Source organism: Acomys russatus, chromosome 18, assembly GCF_903995435.1.
Source record: "Acomys russatus chromosome 18, mAcoRus1.1, whole genome shotgun sequence".
Lineage (NCBI taxonomy): Eukaryota > Metazoa > Chordata > Mammalia > Rodentia > Muridae > Acomys > Acomys russatus.
The window spans coordinates 28,990,658-29,016,800 of NC_067154.1; the positions used below are offsets into that span (position 1 = coordinate 28,990,658).

The window sequence follows — 26,143 nt, forward strand, 5'->3', positions numbered from 1 at the left end:
GGTAGCCAGCAAGTCAGTATACAGACGAAAGCACACAGTGAAGGCAGCAAAAGCTTGGTCCTAGTCCAAATTAAGAACGAGAGCTTTTATTCTTCTAGCTAGTTTCAAAGTGTGAATGTTCAAAAAGCACTTTACACATAATCACCTTAAGTAATACATAATAGTCAAATCAAATCAGCATATTATGTACGTTACATGGTGGGAGGCTGTTCCTGTGCTTAAATAATCATTTACTTCTTTTAATCGGCTTGTTTGGCCAGAGACATTTACTGCTTGTTTGGTTTTGCTTCCAGAGTCATTTACTAAAGACATTAGAAATACTCCCCAAACACTAAAAGCCAATAAAAGCAATTTTGGGACAAACTCAGCTAATTCTGTAAACAAAACTGGCTTTTTAATGTAGGATTAGTCCAAAGGGCATAAGGAACAGCCAAGCTTGTTTAAAGAAAAAAAGGGTAAGGGGAAAATACTTACTGAACTACATAAACAGAACTCCAAAGAGCCCTTGGAACTATGAGCAGTATTTCTAAGAAGGCCTCTCTCACTTCTCCACATACCAACCCCTGGCCACAAGGGATCTGAGGAAGCCAGCACAGGCTGGTGTTCAGCACTGCTGCAGTACCAACACCTCCCTTCTTTAGCTACCATTCCCCAAATTACTGAAGCATCAACAGTTTATTCTCTCCTCAATAATCCTGTACCTTTCTAGAAAGAAAGGAACCCTAAAGAGACATTCCTGCTACCTCTGGCTATAAGACTCCTGAAATAATGGTTCCCCACCCCCAAGAAGTTGAAATTCCTCAAGAATATCATGCGAAGAGACCGAAAAGGCTGAAGCCAGAGAGAAGATTGAAATTTCACCCAGTTCTGATACTGTCACATCACCTTATTGGATAGCCTGGAACCAAGGCACTGATGGTGGGCAGGACCACACTATGACAGCGACAGAAGACTTAATGCACATCTTTGACCTAACTTACACCTAAGCTTCATATCCAGACCACAAAGGTGGACTTGAAGAGGCCACAGACTTGGCTATATTGAAATTAAGAGGAATGGAAGTCACAGTATTCAGAGCACGAAGGTGAATCAGATGCTGAGTGAAGAACGAAGTTAGACTACACGTGCTGAGGGGAGACGATTTTGACTTCAGTTCTGGGCTATAACCCACCATGAGGGCTAGCAATCCTTTGGTTGATTCATTCAACTATGCAATATGACCTTACAATTTCCTTCCATGAGTTTCAGGGAGAGATACCAGATAGTGACCTGATCCTTTAAGCCAAATGCCCCTACCCTAAGAATGTAAGCTTGCCAAATGGCCCTTAGATTCCCATAGGACACAGCCTACCTTTTCATCATTATGGCCAGTTACACTCTGTATACTTACTGCAGCTATTAATATGCCACACTGCTCTGCAAACCAATTACCCTCATCTCAGATCAGAAAACTGAGTGGCACAGAAGGGACTTGGCGTAGCTGGTAAGTGACCAGCCTAAGAATCAAATCAAGGTCACTTACATCAGGTCTGGGCTCATTCCCTTTCCCATGCTCACGTGTAGCTGTGACAGACCACAGCAGACACACCTAGAAAGACAGTGAAGATGACAATGCTTCTGAGCTAAAGGACAAAGAAAAGTACAGCCAAAGAACAGAGTGAGCCTAATTCCAAATGGATGGTTGTTAAGTAGTGACAACACTGAGCACCAAGGATAAGAACTGCAGGAAAAGGTATACTTCCCGTAAACCGACCAGCATTGATAAGAACACCCATTTTTATGAGGGAGTTTCTCACTTGGTTTGATAAAGTTGCTCTCTGAGGCATATAACAAAAATAAAATGAATGTCTGAGGTTTCTTTATTCCTCACATATATTCACATATGTTTTATGTGGCAATTTCTTCTGAGATAAAAATCTTCCATCTTGAAGGGAAATTCATTAAGACACAGTTTGTTATTTAAAAAGGAGGTGAAACAACAGAGTGTTCTAAGTGTTCTCAACCTTCCTAATGCTGTGATCCTTTAACACAGCTGTGGTGACACAAACTATATTTTTTGTTGCTATTTCATAACTGTAATGCCCGTACTGTTATGAAACTAGTGTAAACATCTGTGTGTTCCAATGGCCTTAAGCCACTCCTGTAAAAGGCAGCTCGATCCCCATGGTGAGAACCACTCTCAGGGGGATGAAAACATTCCATCTAGGGAAGCTGTTAAACTCAGGAAGTGAACAACTCAAGGGCTTTAGTGAACCACTAAGGCCCTCCATCCCCCAACCAAGCCCGGGTAGCAGTAAGGACCACCTACTGACCAGCCCAATCCAAATTGAGTCAGAGATCAGCAGAGCTGCCTGGAGGCTACTCAGGCCAGCTCAGCTGCCTGTAAAAGCACTCTCCAACCTGTACAACTGCTGGTTGTATGTGGAGCTCCAGGGTTACACTTTTCATGAGCTGTGACCCACAATGGGGTGGGCTTGGGTGATGACGCTGTTTTTGAGGCACTTCAGCCTCTGGAAGTTACCCCTCACCTATATTCCTATAAACAGATGCCAATATAACTAGCTGGCTAACCACGTTTGACTTCGGTGGTATACTTATTTTGGTCTATCATTGGTTCCCTACCTGGGGTGAGTGGATGTTTGTTGGTGTTGCCCTGGGATTAGTGTCACTCAACACTATGTGTTAGGTAAGCTTTAGTGGGGAGTACAATCCTATAAACTCTACCTTTCCAACTCGGGATAAAGTAGAGACCCCCCCCCAAAAAAATAAACTCCAACATAATAGCTAATTAATAGCAATTAATTTTTAAAAGTTTGATAGATGGAAATTAAACTATCACTACGTGTCCTTGCCTAATTTGACTAAGATTTTTTTTATTTCTATCCTCTAAATTGAATCACTTAAGCCAAAGCAAAAGGATTGCACATTTGCAAAGTGAAGGCCTGGGTCATGTTTCCTGTTATCTTTCAGATCTACTGATCAAGTAGGATATAGATGGAGAGCCCTGAGGCCAGCAAACCACTATTCAGGCCCGGGATATAGAGACCTGTGAAACACAGAACTTCCTTTGAAGAGTTTAAAACTCCCACAGCCCAGCTACATACAACTTAGAGGTCAGTGTGGGCTACATGGCATGAGGAGATACTCCCTCAAAATGAAAATAAAAATAAATAAATAATTACAAAATAAATCTATAGGTTTGTATAAAAGGAAATCACGTCTACTGATGAACTAAAAACACAACAACAACAACATTTGGCATAATCATTGAAATGGAAAGGTGGTAACCAGAGAGCGACTTTAAAAGTCAGGGCTCAAGTCCACTGCCAGTGTTCATATCTATCAAGGCCTGCTCCCTCCTGGGCCACCTCAGGAAGGTTGCCGAGCCTCTTCAGATCTATGTGAGAGTCCTGCTACAAGGTGGTGCGTGAGGAGTAATGACTAAGACCGTGCCCAGGCCAGGGTCAGAGCAATGCAACGCGGCTGCTGTAGCGATGATGGTGTGCCTACGGTGTCCAAACCCACATGACAGGGTATAAGGCCAAAGGGCAGGAGGATTTCCACCTCGATGCAGCAACCTGGTTCAGCACTGTGACAGCGACCAGGGTCCTCCAAGTATGGAGATCTGAGGCAAGACACAGGAGCCATAGGTCATTTGATCTATTTATAGTTCACCATGTGAAGATGGAGGAAGTAAGGAATTTGAAGACATCCTGGATCAAAGAAAGCTGCAGGGTCACCTTTCTGGAGGGGCTTTAGTAGGAAGTAAATGTTGACAGCAGAAGGCGGAAAAGAACGAAAGAGAGGTGAGGTCAGGGGCTAGAGGCTGAGCTTAGGAAGAGAGGAAAGAACTACGTCCATGCGCAAACTTCATGGTATGTGTCCCACTACAATGAAGGACAGAGTGCCTGGACACAATCCCAGTGTGTGGCAGGAAAGAAGTAATGAGAAGAGTCAAAGGGGTAAAGGAAAAGGAAAAAGGGTCGAAATGTTCACTAGCAGAGCCCCTGTCAGAGCCTGTCAACATGAGGAGCTCTGCGTGTCATGCTGCGTTTCAGTGAGGAGCTCCCCGAGACTTTGACATGCCCCTAAAAGAGCAGAACTAGTACAATTAGTAATGAGGCGTCACGCATGCACTGGCAAGGCTGTGCCTAACCTGTGATAATAAGTAAGCATCAGCCCAACTAATACTCACAACAAACCACAGAGAGGGATCATTCCCGACAGGAAACTAAAAACTCACACACAGATTAAACCTAAAGGATCACCGTGGTTATGGCTGGGGCTCTAGAGCTGTAGAACCAGCCAATCATGAGAGCTTCTGGGAGTTTTTATATGCCTTTGTCCAACACCACTACAACCTTTTATAAAAGAAAAACGGATATTACATTTAAACTAAATCCCAAATGAGGGAAGGAACCAAGTGGTATAAAGTTACAAGAGTGACTTGGCTTCTCAATTAGGCAAGCATTCAGATTCTACAAGCCAACACAGCCATCAGAGAAAAGGTGACCCTCAGGCTTATGGGCTTAGGCAGAAAGGAACGGAAAGCTTGTTGAAGGTAACATATCAATAAGAGCAAAACACTCTGAGACGGGAGGCTGAGCGAAGCTAGAACGTGATTTTAATTGGAGACCTTCACCCTTTATAAAGAAATGAACCTGTCACATTGGATTTCTGGATGCAGATTATATGTGCTACATTTTTTATGTTCATTTCTCAGGCTGTCAAATTATTCATTAAAAATGAATTCTAATTGTCATTATGAATTGAAGTCTATCCAAAGTTTCAATAAACAAAAACAGTTTAATTCTAACATCCATAAATAATGTCACCAATGTAAGAAATCCTTTTATTTAAAAGGGGAACGTTACAAGGTTTCACTTTATGATACAAATAAACAGCCTACCTTGGGAAAATGCAGCAATTAGAGTCAAAAGCTCCCCATAGCCTAGGGAAATGGCTCACAATAAAATTTGCCAAAGGTGGTGCACATCGATAATACCAGCATTTGGAAGACTGAGGCAAGAGGATCAGGGATTCAAGGCCATCCTTTGCTATATAGGGAGTTCAAAGCCAGTTTAGACTACATTAGACACTGTCTCAAATAAAAGTAACAAATACATACACTATTATAGATCTTACAATTAATCCACGTAACACACACTAAAGGTTTCAGACACTCCACAGCATATCTCCTTGCAGGAAGCAGTGGCACTCCAGACAGGCACTTAGCTGTTCGTTCACCTATGAAGGTATGCCTTGACCCTCAACTACCTGAACACAGCTCAAATCTCTCAGCACACAGAATGCCCCCATCTGCTACACTAAACCATAGCCTCCTTCCTTCCCAGTATTTGCTATGTACCATGATGCTCAATGAACAAAGAAAATACTAATTCCATTCACAGCTCTACTCTTAAAAAGAAAAAAAGAAATAGTAAAAATCAAAACATGTTTCTTTTTAGGATTTTTAATTTTTTAAGCCCTGTAAGACCTCAAGGGAAATTATAGGGAAATAATATAAATGAAGGAGAAAAAAAGGACATTTCAATGGGATTCATAAAGTGTCATTTTACAAGCCTATTGCTGAGTGTCTCTTTTATGATTAAATATATAAAGACATATTTAAAACTGCAAGGCTCTATTTTACCCAAGATACCTATTAGAACTAGCCTTCTGACACCCACTGTACACATCCTCTACTATGGATAAGTGCTGACAACATTTTTGTCTCATCATTAAAGAAAAAGCTGAGCTGGAAAACTTCTGATTCAAGTACTATTAAATCCAATAACAGTGACTTAGTTTCAGCAACGAATCATCAATCACATTAAACTAATGGTGTTGTTAATTTGCATCTTAGTGCTTTTATAGTTTTGTTTTGGATTTATGTAAATCTGGCTTAGTTTGATAGCTACAAAGATCCATAAATATACTTATATTCTGCTTTATATCTGCACATACATTAATAACATTATTTTTACTATCATTCAAGATGATTCCAGAGCATCACAGGACCCTTTCTCCTAATTTGTAGCTGTTCCGCGTGTAAGTTCCTTTTGGTTGTAAGTTTCATTCATATGCAGGCTTCATAATTCTATGAGCCTCATTTTACAAACAAGTAACACCCCTCCGAAAGCTTCAGAAACCTGTCCTAACCATCAGACCATAGTCCTGCCACTACTGTCACCTGGCACTGCCAAATGTTTCTGCCTCTATCCACCAGGAGGAACAAACCTGGTTTTCACCTCAGCTTTTCCAGGATGAGGAAGTTAGTCCAATATCCAATGTATGTGCCTAATGACCTAAAAATATAAACAGAAATTACACTGCTACTATTACTATAACAGTCCTGGCAAAAGCAGCAACTCTTTAAATAGCAAACTGTCAGGTGCAGTGAGCCACACACTCCTCTAGGCCTATGAGGTGCTAACTTTTAATCTGCAAAAACTGTCCGGCTTTCCTCGTAAAGAAAGGCAGGCGCCTGGGTCACTGCCTGTGACTGCCCAGATAATGACAATGAGAGACATTAGTGCTCATGCTCTCCATGCCTCCCCAACAAAAACAGTGACAACGCATGGCAGGAAGCTGTGTGAGAGACAAGTCTACAGCAAGCACTTCTACATAGGCTGCAGCAAGTTAACTGGAAACTCGATCATTTCAGCAACATGGCTGAACGTTTTTAAACTCTCCAATTGTCTCCTAAGTTAATAATGACCACTTGCCTTGCTATTTGAGAAAAATTGCTTCCAATAGTAAGGCGTTTCAATGCTGTCCTGCTGCTCTCAAGAAGACATTACCTTTGTGGATGCTTTTCAAAAAGAGCTCAGTGCTTTGATCCTTAATATCCCATGAAGTAAAAGGTTATGCTTAATCTATATTTTATAGATCTAAAAGTCAAATGAGGCTCTTGGATAAACTTATTCTCCAGCATTCACTAGACTCCTGGTTTACATGACACTATGTGCCGAGTTAAAGACAATTACATTAGCGTAATACCTTGCAGGGTTTTTTTTTTTTCTTGTATTATCCTGCAAACATAAACAAGTTATATACATGTTAATTTACATTCTATATAAAAAGCCAATTTTAAATCCAATTTATAAGGCAATAAATATATAAAGATCCTAGGACATAGCAATAAAGTTACACCATAAAGCAGAGTTAATTCAAGGCAACAATAATAAAAGAATGACAAATTTTAGCATTCCACCAACTGCACAAAGGTGTTGCAGGTAACATCTGTTGAGAAGCAATTGCTACAAGACAGACTAGATGCGATGCAAGGTTTCACAGTATAATAAATGTATGTCAGTTTGCTTGCCTCATAATTAAAGACACGAGCTTTTGAAAAAAGCAATTAAGCCTTGCTCTAAATCTGAGACAATCATCCCTATGCCCACCCATCCTTACCCTCAAAGAAAAAGTTCCAGCCCAGTCTACAAACACTAAACACTGTACAGCTCTGCAGCTAACTGCACTCCCAAGAGAGCCACTTGATGCATTCTTCATAATATAGACATTAAACAATGGAGGTAATTTAAGGACCAAGCCTGGATTTCTTACAGCTGTATAACCTTGACAAAAATATTCACCTCTGAACTTCAATATCCCTATGTCTAAAGTTAAAGAAAAATGAAACTCACTGTTTTGGTTTGGTTTTGCTGGCGGTCTTTTTGGAAGTGTGTTCTCATAAGACTAGAAATGGAAATCTGAGAAAAGTTAGGGCTATTTCTTAGAAAAACACCCTAAATAAAACTATTTTACCTGCAAATGAAGGTTAGCACGGCTGATACATTACACAGACTGATGATATCAGGCATAGCATGATATACATGAAGGCGCCCAAAGCCTTCAAATAACACCATTAGCTGGATTCTGGATTCCTTAGTTGGACCAAATAGCTATGCATTCCAGGCTAGCCTGGTCTACATAATTAGGCCAGCCAAAGCTACACACTAAGGCCCTGTTTCAAAAAGACAAGTAGAAGAAATGTAAACAGATCAGATGGTTCTAAGACTTTTCAACACGATCATCCTTCAAACTATAATGCCAGTTTGGCTTCCTATGACAGCAGGGAAAAAAATTACCACAAAGTTGGTGGCTAAAAACAAATTCACCTAGCAGGTCATCTAGCAGTTCTACAGGACAGAAGTCCCACGTCAGTTTCTCTGTACCAAAGTCAGTGGGGGAGGGGGAGGGGAGGGCTTCTCTGCTAGACACTGCAGCAACATATGTCTGGCCATAGGCTGGACATGCATGCTTCAGAGAACATGGACTCGCAGTTTCCGATGGCTGCATCATTAGTCTGTCACCATAATCATGTCACCCTTCTCCTCCTCTGTCAGGAAAACTTTACCTGTCACTCTAACAACCTAAAATAACCTACCATTTTTAGCCTGCAAACATAACAGCAAAGTTCTTTTTTTGCCATATAAGGTAACAGCAGAAGGCTCACAGACTAAGGAGTAAAATATCTTCCTACATCTGCTTCCAAACACACCCAGACAATAAAGCAAGCATGTCATTAAACCTGCTCTGATTTCACTCTCCCGAAATTCTATAATCACAAGCCATCCAACTTTCTACTTCTTCCCACTTTACAACCAATTATGACCGTGATGTCATCACCTACACATTTATTAAAGACATTAGTAATAATGGTGACAGTCTGTAAATGAAAAAAGAAGCTATTAAAGACTCGAACTCCTAAACTCCATAAGAAAGAAAGTACCAATTAAGGATCAGGGCTGTGTGACAGTAAGCACCTCTATACAACGCATGCTTTCCCAAGTGGCAAACGCTTCAACTAACTGAATTTTATAGTGAGCCATGCCCTTGGACTAAGACATCTGATCTCAACCCAACAGACCAAACCAATCAAGTTTAGTCACAGCAACTGAGTTTGGCTGGTTACAGAAGATCCAAACAACAGTTACCTGATTAGGCTCCAAACAAGTAACTAGTTCAGATATTAGCAAGACTAGATGATATCCAACTAAGCGATTTCCTTAGCTGTCCACAAGACATAGGGGAGGTTCCAGGTGCAATGATTTTACTGAGTTATATCTCCCATTTCAAGTCTCTACAGAGGCAGCAAGCTTTCCTCTGAGCACCAGTGCCCAGTGCTCAGCTTCTCAGTACACATTGCCTACTGTATCATCTACTGAAACCAAAGTGGTTAGCAGACAACACAAAGCAGTTGATTCAGCCCAACGTCATGCAGTTAAGAGACCAGCTTCTACTATTTACACTTATCTAGGAAGACAGGAAATAAGCTACAAATATGTTTACCCAATCCACAAATCACTCAAAGCCGACAGTTCTACATTCAGTAGAAAGCAAGGATTCATTTGTCTGCCTTATCAAAACAGGATTCAGTAGCACCAGAGGTAAGGCTTAAAACTAAGACAGGAACCATGGGACCTGTCAGTCCTACCATCAGTCTGTCCCTTTACAGAAGTGGGGGTGGGAGGAAAAGTGAAGTACTAAATCATTCCTACCCCTGCCATATGGCAAAGCTACATTCCTTGTTCTAAAAGCCCAGAAAATGGCATAACGAGGGAAAGAAATCAGATTACTATCACTTCATCTAAATCAAGAAAAAGCAAAGAACTGACTTGATATCCAGCAATAAAGCTGATTAAACTACAGACCAATCACTCCTGGGCGCACAGCTAGAATCTGAGATGGTCTCAAAGGCGGAAAGGGCTGTTCAGAGGCAAATAAGACCAGGCAAGGAGCCTCTGGCTAAGACACAGGTGAAGTGGAGGAGCTCAACAGGGAAAAAAAAAAAAAAAAACAGTCCTAAATCATTTGCATGCTCAGGACTCTGGTGGAACGAGCAAAACACCTGCACCGAAAAGCAACCCAGTTTAGGCCTCCTGGAATCCCACTGGGGTAAAGTGATGAGCTTCCTTCCTTAAGCCAATAAGGAGGAAAAAGCAAGGAAGCATGAAGTCAAGCCAATGAAGAAGCTCCAAAGACCACACATACCAAAACTATTAAGGAATAAACAGCCAAAACACAAAGGACTATCAAGAATGCCCAGACAGGTAGGAAAAAGCAGCAACTGGAATTTACCAAAATAAAAAACTGTGCAAATAAAATATTCAGAACAAATAAGATAGCAGAGTAGACACAGCTGACGCCAAACTGATGCAACAGAAGACACGTTTAAAGAAACTGCTACGCACACACCCTGATCCAATGTCTAGCTGATCCATGTAGTTCTCACCCTTCATCAAGGAAATGTCTCTTTGCAGCAGATGGAGACCGTTATGGATAACCGCAACTGATCAAAATGTGGAGTTCCCGAGCCCAGTCCCACTTTATTCATCTATAAAGCAAGCCCTGCACCTAAGACCCGGGGACCATTAAAGAAGAGGCAAGAGAAAGACTGTAAGAGCAGGAGGGAGAGGAAATATACTGTGAAATGTGTCTCCTACAAACATTAGGAAGATACTCATGTGGTCTCACCAACATGGCTGCCTAAAGAAGACCTGGGCAAGGACAGCACCAATGAGACTTCTAATAGGGAAGGTGAAATGTGGAGGAATATTAATTCAGAACATGGCTAGTCTGGCCAGAGATCACATCCAAAGACATTCTAGGTCTATGTGATCTGGCTAGAATACAAACATGCCTTTAATCCAGGAAACAGAGGCAAACAGGTCTGAGTTAAAGGCCAGCCTGGTACAGAGCATGTAATCAGGTAAAGAAAAGCTTAGGTCCAGGTGTGGTGACACATGCCTTTAATCCCAAATGAAGGTAAAGTTAGTTTGTAGAAGGAAGCACCCATGTTTGACAGTGATGTCTGATTGGGTAACAGAAAAGGTGACGAATCAGAGATTAGAATTGGAATATACCCAACTCTCAGAAGAAGAGAAAGGAAAGGGAAGCTACTTAAAAGGCAGTTTTACTAGGACAGTAGTAACAAGAGAGATGGGTTGCAGAGAGAGAACTCAGGTGAAGACTGAATGAACCAGAAAATGAGAAGAAGCCAGAAGGAGATGCTGAGTTAGTTTGATGCCAAGCAGAGCAATTCCAGGATGAGAGAAAAGCCAGATTAAATAAGCCAGCTGGGAGAAGAAGACTTTGAGCCAGAACAGGTAAATTGAACCAGTTAGTCCAGAGCTCAGAAAGAACAAAAAAGGGTGAGCTTATTAAGAAGTAAGTCTCAGAGACTGAAAACATTCTAGGCCTAAATTAGATTGTATGGAGTCTAGAAGCTTCTAGGATAGGCTTAGGTTAGCAGAAGGTACATGTGTGTGTACATATATGCACATATATGTGCGTGTGTATGTATATATGTGTGTGTGTGTGTGTGTATATATATATATATATATATATATATATATATATATATATATCACCAACTAAAGAAAAAGAGGCCATAAATTTAAGGAAGGGAGTGGTAAATGGGAGAGGTTGGAGGGAGGGAATAGGGAAAATTATATAATTATATAATAATCTCAAGACATTAGAAAATTAAAATAAAATATGTAAGCAAAAATCTAATTGTAAAAATCACCAGGAATCCAAATTACTTCTAAATGGATTATGAAGTCATGATTCAAATCAAGCCCAACCCATAACTCAACATTGTAGGTGTTTTCCATCTTAGAACTTCAATGCATTGTCTTTTAAATGTCATTTCACTGTCGCCTGATTTTTAACAAATGGAATGGTTAATATGGCATACCTAAGAAATAAAAAGTAATCACATGCCTTCAATAAAATCAAATGTTTATTCAGGAATGCTATCCTGTAGCTACAGAAAATCACACTTCCAGAACCATGGACTGAGTGTACAGACAAAATATACTGAGAGTATTAACCCAGAGAGGAAGTATAAAAAAGAGATGGCACTCCCCCCCCCATCCCAAGGATTCCTCTCAGATTGGTCAGAACGTCTCATGACCAAATTAACTCTCTCCTATTCAGTCTCAGACCTGAACAGCTAAGAGTACTGAAGCACACATTTGACCTTTCCACAAAATGTTGCAGTTCCTTTGTTATTTTATGCTCACTTCTGTATAATCAATCCCCACTGTTGCTCACTGTAAGTATCCCGATAGCATCTCTCTCTGCTCTCAGTTGTATTCAATTACAAGTAAATATTACACTTAGCAATTGGTTCAGAACCTATTATATCCCTAACTTGTGAATCATAGTTTAAAGTCCTTCAATTTTATTTGCCCAGAAAAGGCAAATGCTGTTACTATGGGGGGGGGGGGGAATTTTACCATATCTCAAAGTAAAATTAACAGTAAGTATTAAGTCCAATTGTCTTGGACTAATACCAAAATCTACCAACCCACACAATCCGAAAAACCAAATGAAATCATCCTCATCCTCACTACCCATTTTTCCTCCAGCTGACATAAACAAAAAACGTTACCAGGTACTAATCATAGCTCTTCCTCAAGTGCTAAGAATGCAAAGCCAAACCAGCCAACCAGTTTCAGATACTTGAAGACTCCTTCCAAACTAAATAAGACATTCTTTAGCAATGACTACACATGCCGCCAAGTTTGAAAACGAGTTGTCTCAACTTGGAAAACTATGTTCACCTTAAAAGGTTCCTGTTGGATTAAAATGTTAGGCGGGAGATGGGGGACTATCAGCCAGAAGTTCACTTTCTGCCTCACAGTCTGTTATACTAAAGGGGTGGGGTGCAATTCAACTTTTTTTAAAATGCAGAATCCACCCAGGTGACGTCAGTACATAGACATTTGAACTGTTTTGTTTTGTTTTTTCCAGATAAAGTCCTAAGAAATGTGAGGCTTCACAGACCCCCGGACATTCGTCCTGTCACTGTGGCTCTAAGTCTATTAACAGCTCTGGCCCTCAGAACAAACGAAGCTTCCCCCCCACACGCCCCCACTCCCGCTCCCCGGGTTGTCAGCCTAGGGCTCAGTGGGCAGAAGGCCCCGGGAATCGTCACACCGGTGGTTCTGGCTCACACTTACCAACTTGGGGCGCTTCTCCCCGGGCTCGTAGGGGCCTCCGGGCGGCAGGCCCTTCCTCCGCGGAACCTTGCTGTCCCGGCAGAGAGCGCGCGCCCGATGTCTCTCCATCTTCCCGGGTGCTAGCCGCGACCTGATCTGGGGTAGAGCTCAGCAGGCTCCTTCCGGATCCCACGCCGGCAGCGCGGCGCAGTAACTGCTGCACCCGGCTGGGCCAATACATACAAAATCTCCCGCCACCGTAGACAGCCCGCTCAGCCAATCCAGAGCCGCGAAAGCAATGACGCAAGCACGCCGCCCCTTCCGGGGGGGGGGAATGCTAAATCCTAGGCCTGATTGGCCCTTCAGCCTGTCCATTACGCTTCTCGCCCTCTGGCTGTGCAGGCGGCTTGCCAGAAGGTGCGTAGAGAGGTACTGGTTTGGAAGGAAGTTTGAGCCAATGAGAGTCTATGGCAGGGCGTTGCTTGGATTTGGAGAGTAAATTCTGGAAAAATCTGAATACGAAAGCAACTGGTAAGCCTTCTTACTAGTCTCTGGAAGTCTCGCTGCTCTACTTGCCAGAGCCCATGCCTCTTAGAAGAGATGCTTAATAGATTTGATTACCGTTTACATAAAAACAGTTGTCTGCTCAAAAGGAGTAAGAGCATTCATTCTGGAACCAAAATTGAGTGACCGTAGCCAGGGAACATGAATGGAAGAAAGTCATCAAGGAACCTTTCAAACACTTTAAGAGAAACAGGCCTTCGGATGCCATGGGATGCCAATCTTTAGTTTAAGGTTGGTAGAAGCTAGTGGACTTTTAAGGAAGATCAAGAGATATCACGTGACAGTCGAAAGAATGTTAGATCTAACAGTGATGAATGGCGATAAGTGAACCAAGACTACGTGGCCCTGGATTTGCAGCATTCCAACTCCACAATCTTGGGAATTCTGATCAATCAGCCTTGTAGAATTGTTAATATGGGTGTGGCTTTCTCTGGAACTTAGGTTCACACTATTGAGCAGCACAGCATGCCTGGATGCCTCTACTCTGGGTCAACCAAAAATTAAAAAGAACATAGTCTAAACAGTTCGGTTAATGTGTTTCATAGATGTTGACACAAATAGCCAATGTAAAAGTTGTAACGCCATTCTAGAAGTTTTTAAGAACAGGAGGATATCCTAAATGTAAAGTAGATGAAAGCAATAGTGTTAGGGTCAGAACCTAGACTCAAGCAGCCTTATCAAGAGAGACTCAGGCACCTATCCCCAATAAATCAATTAAAGACACCAGTAGCTGCTGGGCCACACCTGTAATCCCAGCACTCACAGAGGCAGAGGCAGGCAGATCTCTGTGAGTTTGAGACCAGGACGGCCAAGGCTAAACAGAGAAACCCTCGGAGCGTGGGGGAGAAGGACCACAAGTAATGAAAAGAAAACTCTGGAGATTCATCCAGTGTGGCTACACTAGAAAGAGGAACAAATAAAGAGATCTGGGGGTCCTCCCGTTTTGGGGAGCTCTGACATGAGGTTTGGATTTAAATAGCAGGCAAGGAGTATACATAATTGAGCAGCTCTGGTCACCCTGTGATCCTGTGCACTCTCATTGCTGTGGCTTCCTGTGTCCCACAACATAATGACAAGATGTCCAAATTATGCCCCATCTCTCCCTAGGAGATAAGTTCCCACTCTGGCTGGCACCAAAATTCAGCCTTTTCCTTCTCCATTGTAGAATACAGAAGGGCAGGGGCATTACAAAAGAAAGGATACAAGGATTTTCACTGGCAGGAGATTGGCAGAGCAACCACATAAGAGGCATAGCAGACAGCAAGGCCGAGAGAGGTCAAGAACACAGAATTGAAGAAATTCATCTGGCATATATTGAAGATCCTTGAAATGAAACCATGTGGAAGAATTTGTTGTGTACACTGAAGGTCAAGTTCAAGGCTAATACAGTTTCCTCATACATCACTGTTTCTTCCCCTTTAAAAGTCAGCTTTGCCTTTGAACTATTTCCTTAAAGATATTGATCTTCTGACTATATGGAGGTGATGTGAGCCAAGACAAGTAAACATGAAGTATTGATTTTGGTACAAGAAACAATTCTGGGTATTCCACGGAGATTATCACACAGGGGTTCAGAAAAAGGAGTCTAAGGCCCGAGTAAGGTTTCATCTACAGCTTTTGGAAGTTTAGGTTTGGGTTTGGTCTTGCAGGGAGAATTTGCTACTTTTCTTGTTTTAATGTTACTTTTTTTTAGTTTTATTTTGTTAATTTATTCATATTACATCTCAATTGTTAGCCCATCCCTTGTATCCTCCCATTCCTCCCTCCCTCCCACTGCCCCCCTACTCCCCTCCCCTATGTCTGTGACTAAGGGGGACCTCCTCCCCCTATATATGCTCTTAGGGTATCGAGTCTCTTCTTGGTAACCTGGTATCCTTCCTCTGAGTGCCACCAGGCCTCCCCATCCAGGAGACATGGTCAGAAATGGGACACCAGAGTTCATGTGAGAGTCAGATCTCACTCTCCACTCAATGGTAGAGAATGTCTGGTCCATCGGCGAAGTCTGGGTAGGGGTTCAAAGTTTACTGCCTATATTTTCCTTGGCTGGTGCCATAGTTTGAGCAGGACCCCAGGACCCAGATCTGCCCGTCATACTGTTCTTCTTGTAGGTTTCCAGGACCCTTTGGATCCTTCTATTTCCCCATTCTCCCATGCTTCTCTCACCTAAAGTCCCAATAGGATTACTTTTTACTATGTCACATAACCAGATTTTCCCCCCTCAATGAGCATATACTAAAGGCAGCTTCCAGGAGATCATCAAGGTCATGGAAAGAAGCAGCCAGCTCTGTGTCTTGATGAACAAGGAAGATGCAGCTTTCCTTTTTGCCCTCTATTAGCTATGTGGTGTCGGAAATGGGGTTTAACTTTCTTTGTTTCTCCACTAGCAAATACCTCAAATAGAAATGCTTCAGCTTAAGTGATACAACATGCAGAAAGCATATACACCTGTCTATCAGTGTCCTGCAGTCAATGACCACCAGGGGACATACCTGTATTGGGGACAACTTAGATTTATTACAGAGCATATGAACATCATTATGGTAAACCACGGGGTTTTTAGGAGATGGTGTTAGAAAGCATTTGGAAGATTTGCTTCTTGCTTGGGTGATTTGGGGAAAACTTCACAGAACACTGTTAGGATGAATGGCTTAGACTAGGGACTGTCTCAAAGTGGAGACAGTTTTGTGACTGGCTATCTTGATGTTTTCTAGGACCATGGCAGAGTGAACAACATAGGAGATATTCTGAGAGTGAGAAATATGCAATGCCAAAAGACAAAATTCGAACAAATGTAGTTTTTAAAAGTAATTATATTTTCAGTTGTATAAAAGTAACTTTTATTCTCTTTGTTCAGTTGTTGTCTGGAAGGATTACTGCCCCCTCCTGCTAACCTAGGCCTAGTCCTGGAAGCTTAAGCCTCCAGGCAATTTAACCTAGGCCTAGAATATTTTCAGACTCTGAGACTTAGTCCTTAGTAAGCTCACCCTTACTTCTTCTTCCTGAACTCTGGGATGACTGGTTCAACTCAGCTGTTCTGGCTCAAACTTTTCTGCCAGTTGACTTATTTAATCTGGCTTCTCTCCCACCCCGGAATTGCTCTGGTTGGCCTCAAACTATCTGTTCTAATCTTCTGGCTTCTTCTCATTTTCTGGTTTATTCCATCTTCACCTGCGTTCTCTCTCTCTAACCCATCTGACCTGGTAAAACTGCCTCCTCTCTCTGTAAAACTACCTCTGAAGTAGCTTCCCTTTCCTTTCTCTTCTTCTGAGAGTTGGGTCTATCTTATTCTGTCTAATCATCTCTGATTTGTCACCTTTTCTGCCACTCAATTAGACATCACTTTCAAACAAGGGTGCTTCTTTCTACAAACTAACTTTACCTTTGTTTGCAATTAAAGGCATGTACCACCCACCATGCCTGGACCTAAACTTCTTTATCTAATATTTACCCTATATCAGGCTGCCCTTTAACTCAGATCTGTTTGCCTCTGTCTCTGGATTAAAGGTGTGTTTGTATTCCAGCCTGATCACACAGACTTAGGAGATCATCTTTGGATGTGATCTCTTGCCAGCTGGATCACATAGACCTAGAAGGTCTTTCGATGTAATCTCTTGCCAGAACAGCCATGTTCCGAATTAACCTACCTCTACAGAAAAGTACACACCATCCTATAAATTACAATGACTGCTCCACTGAGCTGAGCAAAGATTGTGGCTTCATCAACAGGAAAGGGCTAAAGAAAGCAAAAATGAAGAGTGAATAGCAGAGTGGTTACTTCACAGTCTTTTAAAACAGGAAGAGCTCATTGAGGTAGGAAGAACCACCGTGGATAGGTGGCTCCATGGGCCTGTCTGCTGAACTAAATAAAAAGAAGCAAGTTGAGCACCAATGTTCACCTCTTTGTGCTTCCTGTCTGCAGGTGCACTGTGAGCAGCATCCTTATGTGTCTGCAGATGTGTCTTCTCTGCCAGCTGTGACTAGCTTTGAGTCAAAGTAAACTCTTCCATCCTTCAGTTGATTTTGTCAAATATTTTATTGCAACAACGTGTGTGTGTGTGTGTGTGTGTGTGTGTGTGTGTGTGTGTGTGTGTGTAAAGGACCCATAGAGTAAAATAAGAAAAAATATTAATAAATAAAATGACATTATGAGACAAGGCACCTCCAATAATATCTTTGAGTTCATTTTCTCTTGGCCATCTAGTGCTGGGCATGCTGCTTGCCCTAAGAGTAGTTTGTTTCCCCAGTGAGACTCCGTTGGAGAAAACTAAATTTTCACTTACAAGTGGTTATCCATTGGAGATTGATTTGGAGATAGGAATGGGGGCATGAGTCCACTTCTCCTTTCAGCTCTGGGACCCAAACAGGTGACAACCCATGTAGGCTTTGTGCATGCTGCCTTTTAAAAGGCCTGGTTTTGGTCTCCTACATTCCCTGTGGTTCTTACACTCTTTTCACCTCCACTTCCACAAAGGTCCATGAACCCGGAAGGGAGAGATTTGATAGAGGCATCCCACTTAGGGTTCCAAGATCTCACATTCTCTTCATAATGTTTGGGTGTGGGTGTTTGTATTTTTCCTATCTGCTGCAGGAAGACATTTCTCTGACGATGGATGAGCAAGGCACTGATCTGTGAGTATAGCAGAATGTCATCAGGAGCCATTGTATTGTACTTTTTGTTTTGTTTTGTTTTGTTTTTTAGGAACAGTACTATTTGGCTTAACCTAGGTCTCCGGGCTGTCTAGTCTCAGGTTCTTGATCACCCACTCAGGGTCAGGTATGGGCTCCATCTTGTGGGGTGAGCCTTCAGTCAAATCATATATTGGTTGGTTACTCCCACAAAACTTGTGCTACCATATCTTGTAGGCAGGATAACACTGTAGGTCAAAATGTCTGTGCCTAGGATGGTGTTTATGTTTCTCTTTTCGTAGCCTACAAAGTATCTTCCTCTACCAAAAATGCTAACACCTAGGAGTAAATGTTTTATGTAGTCACCAGCTCAGCATCACCATGTTCAACGAGTTGTGTAGATGTTATCTTCAGCAATGGGGACTTGCCATTGGTTTGTAGAGAGAAACCTATAGATTTGGAAACAGTCTGAGTTTTTTGTAGGTTCCCATGGGACTCCTTTGGTAAACAACTCAACTATATGCGACCTGTTTCCAACACTGGATGCTTCACTTTGGTGAAAAGAGATGTCCAGGTGGAGCTCTGGCTTCTCCATTATGTGGCTACTTCATTTAGATCACCTGCATATGTATATATTTTAGGAAACTTCTACTGTGTTAGGATTCTATACTGCCCATCCTGTCCTTGTATTCCCTCCCTCATCCCCTACTTCCTTCCTCTCTCCATTTGATCCCCACAATTCAGTGTCCTCTCTCCAATCCATCCATAACTGTCTGTCCTATTTCTTTGTCTTAAGGAGATCTATCTGTCCCCCAGAGTAGCTTACTGTAAACCTAATCTCTGTGGCTCTGTAGCTTGTAACTTGGTTATCACTGATTTAACACTAACATCTACATGTAAGTGAATATATACAATATGTGTATGTATTCTGGGTTTGGGTTAGCTCACTCAGAATGTTTTTTTTTCTAGTTCCATCTATTTACCTATGAACTTCATGATTTCACTTTTTTAATGGCTAAATAACGCTCAGTTGTGTGATTAAACCACATTTTCTTTGTCATTCTTCTGTTGAGAGTCATCTAGATTGTTTCCAATTTCTGCCTATTATGACTAGAACATCAATGAATGTGGTTGAGCTAGTATCTTTGTAGTAGAATGGAAGCATTTTTTGGGTATATGCCCAATAGTAGTATAGCTGGATCTCGAAGTAGATCAATTCCCATCTTCTTGAGGAACCACATTGATTTCCATAGTGGCTGTACAAGATTATACTACCACCAGCAATGGATGAGTGTTCCCCTAATTCCACATAATTACCAGCATTGAACTGTCTGTCTCTTGTGTTATTGATCTTAGACTTGAAAGGTTTAAAGTGAAATCTCAAAATAGTTGTGATTTGATTTTCCATGATGATACAGGATGTTGGACATTTAAGTGTTTCTCAGTCATTTGAATTTCCTCTTTTTTTCTGTGCTTATATCTCTTTGGTCCATTTGGGAGTTGAATTTAGTACAGTATGATAGTACAGATCTATTTAGAGTCTTCTACATGCAGTCATCCAGTTTGACCAGCACCACTTGTTGAAAATATTCGCTTTTGCCCAATGAGTATTTCTGGCTTCTTTATCAAAACTCAGGTGTAAGGGGTAGGAGACGGTGATAACTCCTTCGATTGTTCAGGATAATTATAGCTATCCTGTTTTTTATCTTTCCATATGAAACTGAAAAATGTCCTTTCTAGGTATTGAGAACCACCTTAAGAACAGGATGGGCTAGGAGGAGGAGGTTGAGGAGGTCCACCTGAGGGAGAAAAGTAGCCTGTGTGACCAGGATCTACATAATTGCTTGAGGATGAAGGGATAGAGTGTAGAGAGGACACAACAGCTAGCCTGCTACAGAGCTGAGGATGAGACTGGGGGTTTAGATTTGGAGGATAGAAGGGAGAATGAAGCTTGCCTTGCTGCTTCACTGGCCTACTTGTTTCTCTAGCAGGCATAACTGGTGAGCCCCTGCCTGGGATAACATAATGAGTTGGGGAGGGAGATTAGAGGAGAAGATCTGCTGTTCCTAGCCTGCTTCCTCCTCCATAACAGAGTGACCACTCAAGATCACAACTGCTGGGTCCTGGGAGGAGAGCAAGGCAGGACCAGTGTGGGGATGGAGAACTCATGAGCAATGAAGAAATTGACTTCTGGGTAGGCAGCTTCAGTGAGAAAGCTCATTTAATTGGGGGTGAGTGTAAATCATTGGGCAGGGCAAAGGTGCTAGAAATGGCTTATTTGCATGAAGAGGAACTCCAGGTACTTGCTGGACATGGCCTTATAAGGAGAGAGGAAGTTTAACCTGTAACCTGGCCACCAGGCTATGTGACTACCCCAAGGGTGACAGGGATGGGTGTTGAAAGACTATCTGGACAGGGCAGAGAGGGAGCAGTTCTGCTTATGCCCGTCTCAGGATGAGATTCCCAGGGTTTAGACATGCTCCAGGCAAGCTTCCCTGGTACCATGGCTCCACCGCCCTACAAATATCTCTATGATTCACTGGGGCAGCAGGAATGGGTGGTGGATGGGTGGGGGTTGTAGAGAGGAGGGTGAGGCCACAGCAGGTGGTCTCCTACTGAGCTAGGCTAAGATTCAGGGATTGGAGTTAGAAGAGAGGAGACAGAGGTGAAAATCCACAGTTAGCTACCTGCTTTCCTGGCTGGTGTGGGTCCCAAGTGCAGTAGTTTGAATTAAAATTGTCTCATAGACTCAAATATGTGAATGTTTAGTCATCAGGATGAGGCAATAGTGAAGAAGAATTAGAAGAACAAGGAGGCATGACCTTGTTGGAGCAAGTGTATCACTGGGGATGGGTCTCCAGGCCCAAGGTCTCTCCCTTGCCCTCTCTGCTGCCTGTGGATCAGAGTGTAAAGCTCTTGGTTCCATGGCCATTCCTACCTATGTGCCACCATGCTCCCCTCTATGGTGGTAGTGACCTAACCCCCCTGAAAATGTAAACCAACCCCAACTAAATGATTTCCTCTATGTGAGTTGCTGTGTTCATGGTGGCTCTTCATAGCAACGGAACAGTGACTAAGACACCAGGGAATGCATGCTGGAGTTGGGACCTGGGATAATGGGATAATTCAGTTGGGGAAGGAAGTTTGAAGGAAAAGAGAGGAAGATGTGCATAGGGGAAGAGAGGAAGGGGAGGCTGCAGTAGGTGGTCTGCTGCAGTGCGTCTACTGGGATGGAGGTGGGGGGTGGAGAGTGGGATGGGGGATGGGATTTGGAGGAGCGCAGGGAGAGATGGAGGCCTGCAGTTAGCCTATGCGCTTCTCTGGCCAGAATGTTGTTAGATATCTCTTAGTTGTGCAGCCCTGATATGCGTGAAGCCCTTAGTTCAATCTGGAGCATTACAAAAAGAAAAGACAAGAACTGACTAAAAAAGGAAAGAAAAGTTAAAATCGCCAGAAATATTAACAACATGATAAAATTACATTTGTGTAATATATATGTGTACAAATGTATAAATGTAATACATGTGTAACTGTATATGCAGATAATTACAATGCAAACACATGAAGGAAATATAAGCAATGGCTTATCTATTTGCAAAAAAGAAGAAAAAAGAGGGAAGGAATCAAAACAAACTTTCTAAAGTAAATATAACTTTTTTTTTTAAAGCGAATATCTGGAGTAAATCTAGCAAAGTAATAATGATGTGAATAAGCTGGTGCATACTTTCTTATCTTCTGTAATCTATGTGCTAGAAGTGTTTGTGTTAAACTTTTGAGAAATAAAGTAACAGAAAAAGCAGTCTCAGAGATAGCCCCTGTAATTCTTCCTACTGTTCTGCAAAGTCTTAATGCGTTAGCAGTGAGGACCTGGTGCGATGATATGTCTACTCACTGAGCTATGCAGTTCTTTCTGCTCAGGACAACTTAATTTTGATGTTTTAAAAATTGTGAGGAAGAAAATTGTTTCTATCCCTGTCAGCCTTTTATCCCTTTCCACTGTTGTTTATCTTTCTTTTCAGGTCAGTTTCTCCTCTGCTCATTAAAGTACCCTGAAAAATAGATGAGCCAAGACACAACAACAAAACGCTTCCTTACCTCTCCAACTTTCAGGTTAAGTGAAAATTCAGTTTTTTGCATGTATGATTTTCAAGTGCTCAGTAGATTAGAACAAGAACCATCTGTTGAAAAGTCCAATTTGTAGCTTGATTTATCACTTCCCTTTGTTGATGGTGATTTTTTATTTTTTTTATTTTTTTGCCTGACACACTAGCAGTGATTTTTCACAGTACACCATCGCATTTTTAAACTTAGTGCAGTGCATCCAAACATCTATCTAACCAATAATACTGACTGTACCTTCATTTGGCTCCCTCATGGGGAAGCTACAGTAGTGCTGTCTACTTATCCTATCAGATGTGGGACATGCTCCCTGACAAATGTCTGTCTGTCTTAGTTAATATTTTACATGAAAAAAAGATCAGATACCATACACAGAATGCTCACTGGCATAGTATGAGTCAGAACCAGGCTTTTCAGCTTTGTCAGCAATAACACTTGGGGCTATGTAGTTCTTTGCTATAAAAGATTGTCCTGTGCACTCTAGGACATGTAACAGTATTCCAAGCCTTAGCTTGCCAAACGTCTCTGAGGAGTTATCTAATATTCTATTGTATGGGCATACCATGTCTGTTTTGAATATCTGTTCACTTATCATATTATTGATAGGCAGTTGAAGTATTACCACCTTTCAGCTAGTCAGAATGGTGTCAGAAATATCCATGTGCAAGTTTTTTATACTCAGCCCACACTCAATCATAGACTGTATCATAGATTCATAGATTGAATCAGAATTAGAGATTCTGAATTTATGGATTCAACCCATCAGAAATAGAAAGTATTTAAGGAAAAAGTTTATCTATTTGCAACATGTTCATACCTTTTCTTGTTCTGCAAATACTACAGTAAATAGCTATTTCATAGCATTTTTTTTTTTTTTTTACTGCATTATCTATTTCAAGTAATCCAGAGATGATCCTGTACCATTTTTACTTAGGGATGTAAACCAATCCCTCAAAGACACCATTTGGCAACTTTATTCCCAATTCCTAAACATATAGCATTAACAAAACTACCTTCCGTGACACTAGATTAAGGCAGCAACACAAATTTTATTTTTTAAAAAACGGTTCAGCAAGGTATGTATAGGGACTTTCAGGAGAAAAGCAAACTTGAACTTAACTCTGAATACAGTAAAGACAAATTTGGCCTCCTTCTGGTCCAGGAATACAGTGGGTACCAGAGGTGGAAAATATAAGGGACAAGGGGGATTCTTTCTGAATCAAACTCAGAATTACTGCTAAAACTATAACAAGACAGTTTGATAGCAAAGTTTGAATAAACTGGTTTAACAAGTACCCTTGCTGCTGTGACTAAATATCCTGACCAAAGCAACTTAAATAAGGAGAACGTTTTGTATGTTTGTACTGGTTCATAGTTCTGAGTTACACTCCATCATGGCAGGAAAGTCACAGCAGCAAGACCTTCAGGCAGCAAGTCACATTGCATCCATGGCAAAGAGGAAAGGAGCAAAGGAGCCTTGTGCATAACTCAGTTTCTCCTCATCATACAACCCAGGATCCCAGCTTAGAGAATTGTGTCTCCCACAGTGATTGGGTCATCCTACTAAACGATACTCTCCCGTAGACATGCTAGAGCTGTCTCCCAGGCAACTCATCAATTTGAGGAATGAGATGAACTATCACAGCAGGGTTGCTAAAGTTCTTTCTCAAAGTGGATTTTACGAGGACAGAGAGGCAAACCCCTGGTCTGGATTAGTTAGGAAGAGCCTAGAAATGCAAGACTTCAGACTGAACAAAGGAGAGAATTTTTGTCCATACACAAGAGAGATTCCTGGGCCATGCCACAGGTAACTCTATGTTGAAGGTGCTGCCACTCATTTTGTATTCCCGCTAGCAGTACACGAGGCTTCCGGCTTTGCTTCTTCCTTACCAGCAACTTCTGATGTGAATTTTGAATCTAATCAGTCTGTCTATTCTAAACAGTCAGACGTGGATGATGGAGGAGCTCTTTTCTACTGATAGATTCAGAGAGAGGAAAAATAACTGACTCAAATCTTGTAAACAGTGATGACCCCAGCAAGATCCAATAGTAGTGAGCCAATCAGCACACAACTGACTCTGGTTAAACTTTGAAGGGCTCACAAAACTTAATCAAATGATGTGAACCTGGGAAACGGACTGGTAAGGTTGGGGAGGATTAATGTGGAAAGAAGGGTCTGAAGAAAAGGCTGTGGTGGGGAGAGTAATCGGTGCATTTTAGACATATATGAAATTCTCATAGAACAACATTAATCAATGAAAAGTAATCTCGCCTTCCTAGTACGTGGGAAGTGATTTCGATCTGCCACAAATTTTTTAAAAAAGAAAATGTTATTAGAATATAGTTGCACTCATCATGGTCAACATGCATCCTCCTAACAAGGGGAGTAGGGGCTGTCTCTGACTCTGCTGCCTGCCATTGGATCCCTTCCCCCTAACTGGGCTGCCTTGTGAGGCCCCAGTGGGAGAGGATGTGCTAGTCCTGCTGTGATTTAAGTGCCAAGGTGGATTGGTACCCCTTAGGGGCCTCCTCTTCTCTGAGAAAAAGGGTAGAAGAAGAGGAAGCAAGGTGGAATTAGGCTGTAAAGAGATTAACTTAATAAATAAATGGAAAAAATAATATAACTGCACTCATTCTTTTAAGTACTCTCTAGACAAAGTTTTGCTCTGGAACAGAAAAACAGTTTCAATGGCTTTTAAGTCCTGCAAACCCTAAAATACTGGCTGTGTGGTTTATTAAAGATGTTCTCTGATTTGTTAAAAATTACTTTCTTTTCTTTTGGTATATGACAGTTACTTTTGCTTGTGATTTTTCTTCGGGTGTGAATAGTATTGTAATACAAAATAAGTTATTAGTTTTCCACAGTGGAGACAGGCACCTGTATTTTGTGATACCCACAGAGGACTTTACATCATTTGCAAAGAAACAAGGATTCAGTTCAACAAGGTCAAAAATACCTTGCCACTGTAATCAGTCAGTATGAAGAATGATGTAAGGTACACGGGAAATGCAAAATTAGTATATTCATATGTGCTTCTTTTTAAAATTCAGTCAAGCAATTTGTGCTCCAATAGGTTTTCTCCAGGGTCTTATGCTGTAAGTTCAGATAGAAATTTTTCATAGGGAATGTAATTAGTAGAACACAGTTTAATGTCATGGTTAATAGTTTCCCAGAGTGTTCTGATTAGAAAATTAATCTGCCTGTGTTTGTAGATGATAGAGCCATTTAAAAGAGGACAGAAATATTCCTATTAATGTGAGATACTTAACTAAGGCTCATTTCAAAGTGTTAGATGTCACTAGCCGACCACACTCCCCATATTGGAAACAAATAGAAAAAATGAATTAGGTAATTATTAAGACTGTTGTACGATTATCGTTTAATGACTTCCTATTAAAGCACAATTACCAAAGCCTAAATATAATTTGTTGAGTCACTTGAACTAATTTGTCTGACAATAGCAAATAGTAACTCTGTCCATCAAAAGTTAAAATAATTGTAAAAATAAGCTTCAAAACCTCTGTGGTGCTCAAGAGAGGTTTTCAAGTTGTCTTTCTCCTTCCTCTATGCTATTTTATCATCATCATATACGTTTTCCATTCTTAACTCTATTTAACTACTGTGTTGTGGACACTCTGTAAAAGAGCAAATATCTATCAAGCCTGTCTTTATTGAGGTGTCCCCTGTGTCCACCCTCTGCTTTGTGGTTTAGTCTACTTGAACCTATTTTACTATAATACTGTCAGTTCCTCAATACTACAACTAACAGATCGGTGTCTACATCATTAAAAGGTACATGGCTTATTGCAATACTTAGCACAGTTAGCATCCTTGCCTTACTGCTGAGATGTATCACTTAAAATTGCCAGTGAAATCA

At 41.4% G+C, this 26,143-nt stretch overlaps 1 protein-coding gene across 1 annotated transcript in view; it reads right to left on the bottom strand.

The window, feature by feature from the left end:
• Diaph3 (diaphanous related formin 3) overlaps positions 1–13,149 on the bottom strand; it is a 453,079-nt gene extending 439,930 nt beyond the window's left edge. Inside the window, exon 1 of the mRNA XM_051160890.1 lies at positions 12,978–13,149. Coding sequence (XP_051016847.1) covers positions 12,978–13,085 — 108 coding nt within the window. The 5' untranslated portion in view covers positions 13,086–13,149. The remainder of the gene's footprint in view (positions 1–12,977) is intronic.
• Between the last annotated feature and the right edge of the window lie 12,994 nt (positions 13,150–26,143).